The 14,501-nt window shown below is 36.8% G+C and overlaps 1 protein-coding gene across 2 annotated transcripts in view; it reads right to left on the bottom strand.

Moving 5' to 3' along the window:
- The window catches only part of Taf3 (TATA-box binding protein associated factor 3), a 179,737-nt gene that overhangs the window by 45,989 nt on the left and 119,247 nt on the right, over window positions 1-14,501 (bottom strand). Inside the window, exon 3 of one of the 2 annotated variants that reach the window (XM_027944858.2) lies at window positions 9,402-11,230. In XM_027944858.2, the coding sequence (XP_027800659.2) occupies window positions 9,402-11,230 (1,829 nt within the window). Of the gene's footprint in view, window positions 1-9,345; window positions 11,231-14,501 lie in introns of both variants that reach the window. The other variant, XM_071599789.1, reaches the window with a different exon arrangement.

Raw genomic sequence — 14,501 nt, 5'->3', positions numbered from 1 at the left:
GACACATTTCAAGCATGAATATAAAGCAATGATTTCAAACCTTTATCTCTTTCAAAACCCTTCCTAAACCCCCTCCCCCACCATTAGCAAACTCCATAGGGAAAAGTATTGAGACCAATGACAGGAAAACTCCTTCAACTCCCCATAAATGTACAAATGTCTCTGCACACCAACCATAACTACCTACTTTAGCTTTGAGTCTTCTTCCTCAGCCTCTCCATTCCACTAATTATTTTTAATCTAGCTTTTATTTATTCTAAATTGTTTTTTATGTTACTGTATTTTTTTAGAACTTTATATTATTTATTTTTATGTGGTGCTGAGGATCAAACCCAGTACCTCACACAAACTATGCAAGTGTTCTACCACTGAGCTACAACCATAGCCCCTATCTATCTTTTAAATATACTCAATTCCACCTTTAATTTTTTTTTTTTTTTACCTTCTCCTCAACATCTGGCTAACAACTTCTCACACTTTTCAGTCTTCAATTTGTTGTCTCTTTTATTTGCTTTGCTGTCTGTTCATCTCTTATTCTTTCCTTGACCCACTCTGGTTTCTGCCCCAACCTCGCCACTAAAACCACTTTTTTTTTTTTTTTTTAAAGGGTTTGCTTTTTAGTTATAGATGGATACAATACCTTTACTCTATTTTTTGTGGTGCTGAGGATTGAACCCAGTGCACGCTAGGTAAGCACTCTACCACTGAGCCACAAACCCAGCCCTAAAACCACTCTTTGCAGACATTAACTACTGGCAAATGTCCCAATATTTTTCTCCATTACAGGCCTTAGTAAGCTTCTATCCTCTTTGCACAGCCTCTGCTTTTGCCCAACATTGCTTGTTCCTCTCCTCTTGTCATTCCACAGTTTCTTCTTTAGTGATCTCATCCATATCCTTAGTTTCCACTGTCATGTCTTCAAACTTTCCCATTCTATACTAACACTGATTGCTTGAACCTAAGACCAAGACAGAAGCTTGCCTATTGAAAAATTCCAACTAAATATCATGCATTTCATCTCATAACATCGAAATCTTCATTTACCAATGTCACCCCCAAAACCCACTAGCTCTCACTTTTGGCTGCTGTCCTTCATCTGTCCAGCTCTGCAGACAGAACAAAACAGTGGTTTTCCTGAAGGTCCCAGAGGGTCAAGGGTCACTATGATGGGGTAGAGCAAGACTCATATATAACTACCTAGGGTTTGTGTTCTCTTTCTTCAAAAACAATTTTTTTTAAATGAACAGCTCATATCTAAACAAATCTGAAAACCATAGATTCAGTCTTTGTTTTGTGAACTGCTAAGACTTCCATACTTTTTGCACCCTCCCACTTTATGTAAATAAATAAATATAACCAAAATATATAAACATTTACAAGTCACTTACAACTTGTCAAGGCATTGTGCCTGGTTATTTTCCAGATGTTCTCCTTAAGGATTTTTAACAAATACATGGAGTAGATTTTATGGGTTCTGTTTTTTAAAAATTAACTTATTTTTAATAAGTTTTCAAAAAATATTTTTAGTTGTCAGTAGACACAATACCTTTATTTTATTTATTTATTTTTATGTGGTGCTGAGGGTCGAACCTGGCACCTCATACGGGCAAGGCAAGTGCTCTAACACTGAGCTACAACTCCAGCCCTGGGTTCTTTTTATGGATAAACAGATCCTATATGGGACAACCATTTTTTCTCTTTTTTCCATTTTGTTGCCATGAATGTGTTGTGTAATTTTTACATCAGGTTAAACACATCTGTTTCCTCAAATAATTACCATTTCCTTATAGTAAAATCTCTCAAAATCCTTTCTTCTAGCTTTCTGAAATGTGCAGTACCTTATTGCTATCTGTGAAATAGCACAGCAGAACTTCTTGCTTAGTGAGTAATATTTCTTATTCCTCATTCCTTCAACCTACAACACTATTATTTAAACACTTAAATAACTTTTTCTAACGTTTTATTAAAAAAAGAAAGTGGTTTTCCCTACCTTAAAAAAAATTCTGGCTTATTATTATGCTTTGCATTGTGTGTTCAGTCCAGTTCTTTACTCTTTATTAAACAATAATCGTATAATAATATCCTTGTACACTATTACACGAAATCCCTATATACATTATGAACTTGATCTCAAATTCAGCAAGCGCTCTAGGAGCTATTATTATGCCTATGTAATGAAGGGCTCAGAAAGAGTAACTGGTTTGCCAGTAAATATAAAAGTCAGTAAATATAAATGGCCTAAATCCTCCTGACACCAAATTCATCTCCTGTTCTACCATACATCTCCTAGGCTCTCTGACACATTTTGAGCTCTTTTTCTGATAATGCTGACGTCCTGCATGGAACGGTTCACTTTCTTAGCCAAGGTTTCCTATGATAAATGACATACTTGTGAGATGGCTAGGGTTAGTTATAAAATGTATTTTTCTCTATGAAAGGCTAACTAATTTATATGGAAATTGAGATTAACTTTGGCTTCACCTCCATTTGACTAAAGTAGCTTGGGTTTTTGACACTGTCTTAAATGGCTTACAGGGCAAACAAATCAAGATATCATCTATTTATGACCTCTTATAAAAAATAACATGGAAGGATAAGCAAACAAAAATGATGACCCATTTTATAAGTCAGATTAAAAATGGTACGAATGGGTCCTAAAGGCAACAGGTATTCAGTCAACTAGTTGAATTAATGAATGATTTTGCTTCGTCAGCTCACAGTTTTATCTGTAATTATAGTGCCCATGTTATCCAGAGACATCTCTGATAGTGAAAGGAAGGTTTAATTATATCATAAAACAGATGCAAACTGGGATTGTCCCAGACAAATAGGACAACTACAAACTACTTACACACATTTATTCTCAAAGAAGTTAAATCAGATTTATCTTGAAAAAATTCAAGATATAGAAAAATATCAATACACTTTTTAAAAATATTTATTTTTTTAGTTGTAGTTATACACAATACCTTTACTTTATTTATTTATTTTTATGCAGTGCTGAGGATTGAATCCAGGGCCTCACACGCGCTAGGCAAGTGCTCTACCACTGAGCCACAACCTCAGCCCAAGATCAATAAACTTTTAAAGGAGAAAAAGACTAATGAGGATGCTAATATAGACAATATAATTTCTAAACAAAATTTTCTTCCCATATTTTTGCCTTTATCAACTTTATCTGAATGCTTATTGAAAGAAAAGAGATCCTCCTTATAATTATAAAATAATTTCTCATGCTTACTTCCTAAAAAACAACAAACTCAATGAAAACAACTTTGATTACTTAAACAATATGATCAACGCCATCTTTTAATGGCATGGAGCCAAAATCTGGGGACAACATGAGCTTTTAAGGGTTAAAATAAAAAGAACAGCACTTTGGAGTAATGCTGAGAATTGGGGCAAGCAGAAGAGCATTTACAGTGGATTACTAAGCTTCCCAATTCACCAAAGAGGTAAAGTCCAGCAATATAAGACTCCTTTGTAGCTAACTAAAAATACATTGTCAGTGGATTTGTCCAGTTTTATGTATAAGCAATACTTCTTTCACCTGAACTAATACTAGTAGTCATATAAGCCCCTTATTGCCATGTGCTGCATTTTTTTTTGCTAATCTTCAAGGATTTAGCTTCTTTGCCACATACCTCAGGGCACCAACTGATAAAGCTCTAACTCTCCATTTTTCCAGGACACCAGCAGTGCGGCCTTGCAAAAAATGAAAATCGCTCAAGAGATTTAAAGGGGAAATTTATTTTTAAAATCCTGACTTGAAGCAAAGAGGTGGATTTTTAAAAAGCTTATCTATAAAGAATCAGTTTAAATTTAAATTCTATCTTGGAACTCTTTCATGCATTCCAGCTTTAAAGTTTATCTTTTGACAGGGACTTTCTACAAAGGTAATGGGCAGCTTTGTCAATATAATCTGTCCAAGTTTATTTTTTTAATGTTAAACTCCTTTCATTAAAAAAAAAAAAAAAAAAAAAACACCATATATGTGTACTAGCTGTGGTAGCAGTAAGTTCAGCAAGCACGAGTTCAGATTCCCATCTATGCTGATAAGTTAGGAAAAATCCATAAATACTCCTCACAAAAAGCCAAGTTTAATCACCTAACATTTGGACACTGGTAACCCTTTTGTTGTCTTTCTTAGCAATTAGAGTCTTTGCATAATTTACTTCTGAAACAGAGTCTAATTAAACACTGTAAGCTATCTAAAATATTAAGAAGACAGAAGAAGATGCATGATTGTGGTTGAGTATAATGAGTGGCCCCAATGCTGACACTCAAACAACCCGTGCCTGCTTCAGCAAGGGCTCAGAGGGCGACTTTTGGTAACTTCTATAGTTAAACATACTTATTTAAACAATAAGTTACTGGTTTTGTCTTGGAATAGGCAGTTGTAAGAAATACAAAGGGAGAATTTCCCCCATTTACTGTACTATTTTATTTACTGAAAACCCCTTTATTTCACAAGTTATAACAGCTTATGAAAAAATACCGGAAATGAAACTATTTTACTTTAAATACAAGATGAAAATCTTTTGTTAAAGGGAAAAAAACATTAAGACTATTTATCATTCTCTAAAGAATAAACTATTTAAATTTAATAAAAACTTATTTAGGGGTAAACTCTAAAGGATTTGTGGATAGATTAAAGAAACATTAAAACTTTAAATTGTTCTGATTACTAAAGTCATTCAGGCTTGCAACACATCCCTGTCCTGTCTTTAAAATGTGGCAGTTGAACAGGAACTTGCTAAGATTTCCTCAAGGACTAGAATTTTATTGAGTTATGATGTCATTCTGCTCCAGAGTGTTGACCCTTCTTACCCATCCCTGTCCCACTAGCTTCCCCTTACTCAGACACACCAGAGAAGACAGAGGGAGGGGCCTGAGAAAACAGTCAGGGCACCCAGGCTTCGGGCAGACAGACCTGGCCAACCACAGCTCTTCCACCCAGTGCTGCAGCAATCATCCAATCTTTCTGCGCAGTTTTTCCAATTGTAAGACAGGAAGAGCAACGCCAAACTCCCAGAGGTGTTTGGAGGATTAAATAATGGAGTTCTGCCCAGGTCCGGCACTCGAATGCACTCAATAAGTGACAGTTTTTAAAATTATCTGCTATCCAGGTTAGTTCATTCAATAACTAATGTTAACGCAAATTAAACAATTCATCAGTCAGTAGGATAAAGTTTAGGGAATCCTTTATAAAGTCTATGGACTTTCCATTACATACAACTTTCACTTACTTATCCATGGATTTGTTATCAACATTATTGGTTATTTCTAAGAAAATTCTGAATTGTTAGTTATCTATTCATCTTAAATGACACAAATAGTCTTCACTTAGTGTTTTCTATGAGAAGGAGAAGGCGTTTTATGCCAACATATTCTTAGAGAAGGCATGAAACTATTGTATTTAAACAGAGGTAAACTACATAGATGCTGTCTCTTCTTGGTACTGAATGAGGGGCAGAAGCAGAGTGAAGGAAGCAGAGGTCCAAGAGGTTAAGAGAGGCTCATGAGAATCAAGGAAACACCTTGCAGGGCTGGAATCTCAACCAAGGTTAGTGTGACTGCCAAAGCCCAGGTTCGGTGCTAGTTGTGGGCCAGCACTGGGCAACACTCTAATGGGCCAGCAGGATCATATTTAAATAAGAATATATTCAAGTGTAAAAACACATTCCTTAGTTTGACAGATGGATTTTGGCTTATCTTGTATTTAAGATTATAGGTGGAGCTCTGGGGGTGGAGCTCAGTGATAAAGCCCCTGGCTAGCACGTGACAGGCAATGGGTTCGATCCCCAGCAGTGTGCTCGTACATGCACACACACACGTAGATACAACTTTCCAATTCTACTAACATAAATAGCAAGGTGTTTTCTTACAATGATCCTTCCTCCGAAAAACACTTAAAATACCAAGAGTAAATTTTAATTAAAGTAATCTTATAATCCTATACATTCATATAAACTCAAAGATTCATGATTTTAAACAATCAAGCATTGCATACAGGTATAGAAACCAAAATTTCAATAAACATTTTAAACGGCTCTGAAATATACTGTTAGGTTGACCTTTTTTTTTTTTGCTAATGCTATTATGCTATATGGCTGGTCAACATAATTGCTCTTAATGGGTTTTTCATACAAAGTTAGTAAGGTTCCATTTTAAATAAGTGACACACCAGACTCCCAACCTTGACTAATACCTATTATTGTTCATAAAGGGGAACTAAAAGTTTGCATACATTATTTCACTCAACCCATTTTTAACTTAATGTAGGAAAACACAGTGGTTAGGAACATCAATTCACCTCACTGTCACTTACTAAGTGTGTTATCTTGGACAAGCTTATTCATCTTTCTAAAACTCAGTTTTTCATCTTCAAGTGATAATCACTATAGTGCCTACCTCAGAGGGTTTGGTAAGGACTTAAGATTATACAAAGTTCTCACTATGGTGTTCGGAATATGTAATTAAACATTAACTATTACTATTTTGCTATTTTTAGTGTTATCATTATCCCTACACTAAATATGAAATATGTAAGGATTAAAGAAGCTAAAACACTTGTTCGGGATCTTATCCTGGGTATGCTGGATTCCAAAGCCCAAAGCTACTTCCACTCACTAAGCAATTCTTGTTTAATTAACGATGTCTTAGTTGACCATTAGTATTGATAAATATGATAAAATCTGTGTAAGTAGGCAACAAAAATGGGAGATTTAAAAATTTATCCTTGTTGCCTTAATTCTGTGGACATGTAAGAAAATTCATAGATCATATGTAACTCCCTTTCAGGTCTACTTTCAATTACTCATATTACTTAAGTGGGCTTGAAGAAAGAAAAGTTTTAAAGTTTATATTAATATCTCAATTTCTACTTATTGTCAAGGCATTTCCATGAGTTGCAGTGGCCTTTATCCTTTCCTATCTATATAAAGAACTAAAATTTAAATGAATGCTACAAAATAGAAATGATTTGTTTAAAGCATAACAATAGTTGACCACTTGTACTATCAGGTTGGCTAGTATGGTCCAATGAGGTAGCAAACCTAGAGGCTTCTACAGTCTTTTTTGTTTTAAACTTTTTTTTTTTCTTTTTTTTTTTTTTGCGGTGCTGGGGGCTGGACCAAGGATCTTGTGCATTCGAGGAAAGCACTCCACTGACTGAGCTACATCCCTAACCCCTCCCTTTTTTCTCTACAGTCTTATAACACCACCACTGTCTCCTCTGTTTATTGAAATGGCATTTACTTAGGTGCAGCTATAGTACTCTGCATATCCTGCATCTCATTTAAACCTAATATAAGCAACATGCCTAATTTCACAAGAGTTGGGATTTGAATTCAGGTCTGACTCTAAAAGCAATATTTGTTATTTTAAAATTTCTTATAAAATAGCTGACTTTGACAAATGTTTATCTTTTGTCATATCTCTGATCCATAATCCATCAAAACTGGCACAAGAACGTGTGTCTTTCTGTCAGATAAAATCTGTGCCAAGTAACTGAGCCTGCCAGAGGTGGTCTGGGGGCTGTTCTTTCTTAAAGTCAGGTAGATGTTGTGGAAAGGTATGGAATGCTGTTACAAACCTAATCTGATGAGCTTCTCTCAAATTCATAATGATTGTTGACACAATGACACTGAATTTCCAAAGTCAAGATGGTGATGAAAGCAAAGAGTACCATGAATGATTGAGGGCTCAGCTGCCAAGTTACTAGTACATGATGGAAAAATGACTAATTGCTGTCAGACAATATCTCTAACAATAAACATTTCAAAATATGAAATATATCTGTGATATAAGTGACTTGGCTCGTTTGCTACTCCTGTGATCTCAAGCTTGGACAATATTACTCTCTGAGGGTCAGTTTCTCATTGATGGGTGATAATAATAACTGCTGGATCTATGTCACAAGTGTGTTAGAGGGAGAAAATAAAGTGTGTGGAAGTGCTTTCAAACCTGACAAGTTGTACATAAGAATAAATAATATAATGATAAATAATTTTTAAAATGTAAATAAGAATTGAATTTTTATATATACTTAAATTGCCAATATTCAGTTATTTAAAAAAAATTTTTTAGTTATAGATGGATACAATGTCTCTATTTATTTATTTTTATGTGGTGCTGAGGATTGAACCCAGTGCCTCACACGTGCTAGTCAAGTTCTCTACCACTGAGCCACAACCCCAGCCCCAATATTTAGTTATTGATATCAGCATTTCCATTCTATGTCTTTCTATTGTAGAATAGCCAAGGGGGACAAAGAAAGAATAAAGTTAGGTAGAAAAATGTGAGAGCTGCCATCACCATTTTCACTCAAATTAAGTTTTCTAGATAAGTCTGAAGTTAAAAATACTGCAAAGTTATTGGTAATAGATCTGCTATAGGTCAAATTTATATTTATTATGTTGAAAAAAATTACCCAGTATTATTTTAAAGTCAAGTTCCAAACAGAGAAGATCACTTCTATAGGTTAGGGAAAGGATCTCTGAGGGGTTCTACGGATGGCACTCTGAATAGAAAATTGCTATTTTAGAAACTTTAAACAAAATTTTGAAATCAACCAGTTAACAAGTATAATAATCCCAAGAGCCATGGAGAAAGAACAAAGTCATATGGGCAGAGGCCATGTCCTATGCCAACAGGATGGAGGTCCTAGCTCCTACAAAATAGCAGGATCTTTCAGTTTCTCTGGATGAACTCTGTTTACTGACAAGGTAAACGTCTCTGCTATGTGGAACTACTTTCTGCTCACAAGTCAGACTGCCAGACCAGCTTAGAGGCTCAGGCTAAGAGCCTCAGAACGAGTTCTAATCTTGTTAATGTAGAAAATGGAAGGAATAAGAGATGCTACTCAAAATACTATAGACAGTCAGAACCCTGAATAAATGCCAGAATGGCTCTCTAGAAAGAAACCCAAGTCAGAAGTCCTTCCCTCGGCCTTGCTATCCTCTTAAAGCAGGGATATGATTTTGTATGTGCTTAGAAAAATGGGTTCTGTTTTTCCCAGGTATCTAATAGTGCAAAATATTATGTAGTATACTTGATAATTAATACAAATATTATTCACTCTTTAAAATTACAGATTTAAAAAAAAAAAAACCAAACAAACCAAAAACAATACCAAAAAACCTGCCAGAGATTAGCACAGTTAATACAGAGTTTAAGCTATGAATTTTTAACATCTTTAAGTGTACGTGGGTGGGGCTTGATTACAAGCTTATGGCTTCTAGAATTAAAATTAAACTTTGTAACCTTATTACAAACGCATTTCCAGTTAAGTTATGGGTGATTTACATCCAGAACACAGATAGAATTGCTGGCTTTGTTTACCTGTGTTTTTCACTAGGACTTTGTTCAGATAGTGCCGAAAATGATAAACTGCTTACTTTTTCATGCTTGTGTTTCTCCTTGTCTTTCTCTCTCTTCTCTCTCTCTCTTTTCTCTTTCTCCCTTTCCTTCTCTTTCTTCTCCTTCTCCTTCTCTTTCTCTTTCTTTTTCTTCTTCTCCTTTTTGTCTTTTTTCCTTTCTTTCTCTTTAGGTTTCTCTTTCTCCTCAAACAGTTTTTCGGGGAGCATTGGTGACAAGGCAGGCAGCATGGAGGGGACCCGCACTGCTGCACTAGGGCTGAACAAGGGCAGAGCCATTTCTTTGGGGGGCAATACCAGTGGTGCCGGTGGGGCCTTCATTTTCTCTTCTCTACCTTTATCTTTAAGTTTTTCCTTTTCTCTCTTATCTTTATCTTTCTTGCCTTTTTCTCTATCTTTCTTCTTATCTTTATGCTTCTCTTTCTCCTTCCTCACAATTCCATCTTTCAATCTCACTTTTGGATCAACGTCTTCAAATTCTTTTATTTTAAACTTATAGGGATCTGATTCTTCATCTTTCAGAAACTCCTTCCACGGGTACTTCGTTTCCTTGCCAACTTCTCTTTCTTTCTCCTTCTCTTTAATTTTATCTTTCTCTTTATTTTTTTCTTTGCTTCTGTCTTTTTCCCTCTCCTTATCCCTCTGCTTTTCTTTCTTTTTTAATTTAGTCTTCAGTTCTTTTTTCAACTTCTTCTTTACCTCCACTGATGAAGGCAGCTTGGTTTTCTCCTCATACACAGTGTGGAGAGGTTCAGGAGTGGGAGGAGAAATGGAGGGAGAAGAGATATAAGGGAAGCTGGGAGGTATACTGGCAGGGGTTCCTAGTTTTGCCTTCCGTACCACCTCGTCGATGGAAGCATCCATCGTCCATGAGTTATCAGAACTTGAAGTTCCCCCTGAAAGAGGAAGAGGAGTGGATCCAGACTTGGTGAAATTGTTCGAAGAAGTGGAAGCTTTTGGAGTGATACACTCCGAACCTGAAATTCTCTTAGGGCTGGTAAAAATGTCTCCTTCAGATTCTGATCCAGAAGAAAATTCGAAAGGATCTGGCTCACGTTCAGCACAGGCTCGAGCAATCACAGCATCAATAGAGTCATCGATTGTTTTGTCCGTCACTACAGCCTTTCTCGGCTGAGTCTCATTGTTCAGTTTCCCAGTCTCGGGGGGAGTTTGTGTTTGTTTTACCTGGATGGTGTCTTTACTAATTTTTTCACTTACTGTGGCTGAAGGAGTCCTATTTGGTGTTTCAGGTCTGACAGGTGGTTGGGGAATATGAGACATAATCTTGGGGCTTTTGGGGCTTTTGGGGCTTTTAGAACGTCCAGGTGATTTCTTTTCTTTGGAGACAGTTTTTGGGGACCGAATAGGACTTCCAACCATTGCTGGTGACTGGGTAGTTTTAGGTGACTTAGTTTTCTGTCCTGGAGAACTGGTTTTGGTCTTTGTTTTGGGTGGAAATGACTTGGTTTCTAATGGCTTTGCAGTCGGCATTTGTGATTTTGCCACTGGAGCCAACATGGGTGGCTCTGGTGATGGAGGTGCGAGGTCTGTATTGTCCTGTACGTGGACTGGAGAGAGCATTGGAGGGATCTTTTGTGTATTTATTGAGCTGAGTGGTTCTCGAGCTTCCAATAATACTACATCTAGTGTGTCCCCTTTAGTGTTTAATAGCCGTGGTCGTTTCATGGCAGGTATTTCTTCAGCTTCAGGACTGTCCAATGGTCTTTTACCCAAGAAATTTTCATCATTAATAATTTCCTCCTCCTCCAATTCATCATCTTCTTCCAAGGGAACTTGCATGGCTTCTGCTGATGTGCCCCCATCAGTGGGTACCTGCTCTTCTTCTTCCTCTGGTAAAAAAAGAAAAAAGAAGTATTATTGGAATATAACAAAAGCTAATAAAAACAATGCTTCAAAGACAATTTCTAGCAAAGAAATGAAACTGTTTGGAGAGTAAAGCTGAAAGTTCTCAAGGCTCTTCCCTACCTGTGTATCATCCTTCATTTAAGAGCAACAGTCAGTGATGGCAGATGTATGAACTAATTGTTGTGCTCTCAGGTGGCCTGGCTCTAATTTCAGGATCTGGACTTTGCTAAGTATTTCCAGTTTTTCTTCTGCTGCTTCTTTAAGGAGCTCTTTTCCTAACCTAAGTAAATACTGTCTATCTATTTCCATGTCCTTCCTATGCCCCACCCCACATATATACACACACCCCTCTAGAAATCAAGAGATGGGTTATTATATGACTACCATCCTCAGAAGCAACAGAAAGGCATGCCTTTTAAAAAACTTCTGGAATAGATTTCAATTTTCTGAATATAATTCTTTTCCCACTTATAACTTATTTTTTATTTGATGTCAGCTGCTTGAGAGGCAGCATGGTACAATACATTTTGTTCAGACTTTGGAAAGATGATGTTTCAGCTAGAGTTCTGGCACTACATAGCAACCAGCCTTAGGCAATCTGTCAACCTCATGGAGGCTGCTTCCTGACCTTTCAAAAGGGGCCAATGCTACTTTGCTCTACCTACTTGACCAGAGTTGCAAGATCAGATTATTTCTTTCTATATATATTAACTTAGCATAAAATAGACTGAAAGAGCTCAGGGAGAATTCATAACTTAAAAGAGCTCATAATTTAGTGGGGAAATAATGCTAATGTGTATAGTACACAGAAAGTGACAAGTGCCATAGACAAAGTGGTATAAAATTCAGAGGAAAACAGATCACAGCAATGTTAAACGTGGCGAAAACTTAGGAATTATACAATGTTTGGAATATCTGGAACTGGGAGGGGCAAAGTCCAGGATGAAGGATCAGATGACAGAGATGGAAGTAGAAAACAGTAAGTATATAAGAACTAGGGAATAATTTCATTTGTTTGGAAAGTAGTGTGCAAAATGAGAAGCAGTGGAAATAAATTTAGTAAAATTGTATCCAGATTCTAAAACTTTTGAATTCCAGAAAAAGGAAGATGACCTTTATTCTACTGGTAATTTGGACAGGGAGGCCAACTGGAACCAAGAATGCACAAAAATGGAGACAAACAGAGAAGATGACTGGGATATGTATTAGAAAACATACACTGGCAGAAATATGGGTGAGTGGGATAGGAGATAATAGATACTAAAGGAAAGGGGACAAGTTATAGGGTTACTGAAATGATATAGGTAAAAGGCAACGAAAGTCTAAACTAGAAGAGTGGTAACAAATAGGAAGCACAGAGGTAAATGATGTTCTGAAGACAGAATAGATAGAACCTGACAGCAATGAAGTACAAAAGTTGAGAAAGGGTTCAAATACAATTTCAACACTTTGAGGCCTAGAGAGTGATAAATGTAGTCATTAATAGAAACAGGAAATAAGGAAAAAGAGGACAGTGATTATTACCTCGATGCCTAGACACAGAGTTTGATAAACATTTAGTCAGCAGTGTCTCATAGGCAGCTAAAAACATAATTCCGAAGTTCAGAAAATAGGTCAGGGTGTGTAAGGGAAGGCTTTTTCTTGAGGTGATTGAAATCATAATAATAGATGCATGAGCAAGAGTGAAATAAGAGGCAGCAGGTTCAAATATTTTGAAGAATAACTACATATAAAGATAACGGGAAGAAGAATCAAAGAAATACAGAGGATCAGATGTCAAAGAGACCAGTGGAGCAAGAATTTTAAAAAGGAAACCTAGAGAATCAAGTCAGGACTCATGAGGCCAATGAGAATGAAGGAGAGGTGGGTGTGAGGGTGTGCTCCCATAATTCCAGCTACCCAAGAGGCATAGGAAGGAGGATTGTGAATTCAAGACTGGCCTAGGCAACACAGTGAGACCTCATCTCCAAAAGTTAGTTAGTTAGTTAGTTAGTTAGTTAGATAGATAGATTAGAGAAACAGAACAGAGAAAAGAATGAAGGATAACAGCACCAAAAGTCAGGTTATAAAAGCATTAAGGGGAGATCACAGGACATGGATGAGGCAACGGATGGGAAGTATTCTGCAAACTGTAAAGAACAAGGCGACTTTAGTATATACTTGCTGCTGTTACTTGATAATGACACCATCATCCATCTAGTACCTGGAACAGAAATGCAGGAATCATAACAGATTACTTCTTTCCCTATGTCCCCTTCCAATCTGTACCGCGAATACAAGTTTTCTACTCTATTTCCTTTAATATGTTTTGCCACCGTTACTGTCTGCTTAGTCCCAAGCCCTAGAGCCTCTTCTCTACAACTGTGACAAGTCTCTATCTGGTCTCGGCCTCAGTGGCACCTTCCTCAGAACCATCTTTTACACATGACTTTCTGTGTGTGCACATCTGAGGTTTGGCTCCTCATCTTAAAATCTTTTCACTGGTCCCATCAGAAGTATTTTTTGCTAAAGGCATCCCTTGGAGTCTGAGGATTTTCTGGAATTCGTTCTGAGACTACTACTCAGTAGAGATGAGTTCTCCTATTCGCTATTAAATGGGGGAGTTACCTCCAAAGGTATGGTTTACATGCTGAACTTCCACAAAAGCTTTGTTGTTAGACTAAAACATGTTAGAAAAATCATCACTCTAAAATATAAAAATCCAATTTCTCTGGCATGATTAAGAAAGGTGCTCCATGATCCAGTATGGCAAGTAGCTTCATTCACAGTGGGCCGAAGTGTTCCACCTATTCCAGACACACTTCTGTGCAGTTCCCCAGATACATAGGGTTCTGCCACACTTCAGTGCCTCTGCTCACGAAACTCCCTTTGCCTGAAACGTCTTTGCCCTCCTGACACACTGGTGGCTATTTCTTCCAAGACTCTCACCAAATGTCACCCCTTCTGTAATGATTTTCCTTAGAAACTGGAAATGGCCACTCACCCTCTTTGCTGCATGTATAACTGTATTACTGTTACACATGTAACAAAGAATGCCTAAGGGATTTATTATTTGGCCCTTTACAGAGAAGATTTGCTGATCTGTGTCCTAGAACTACCATATTCAGATCATGGGAATATTTCATTCCCTCCTCACTCTTATGAGAATGAATTTGCTCAACTGGTAAACATGAAAAATCAGAAAAAAGAAACTTTAGGATATTATCAAAGTGAATGAAATTTTTTAGAATATTTATTAATATTATATTTCTAAAT

Source organism: Marmota flaviventris, chromosome 12 (assembly GCF_047511675.1).
Source record: "Marmota flaviventris isolate mMarFla1 chromosome 12, mMarFla1.hap1, whole genome shotgun sequence".
NCBI classification, from domain to species: Eukaryota; Metazoa; Chordata; class Mammalia; order Rodentia; family Sciuridae; genus Marmota; species Marmota flaviventris.
The sequence above is the reverse complement of the archived record's forward strand: the minus strand, read 5'-3'. Positions and strand labels throughout refer to the sequence as shown.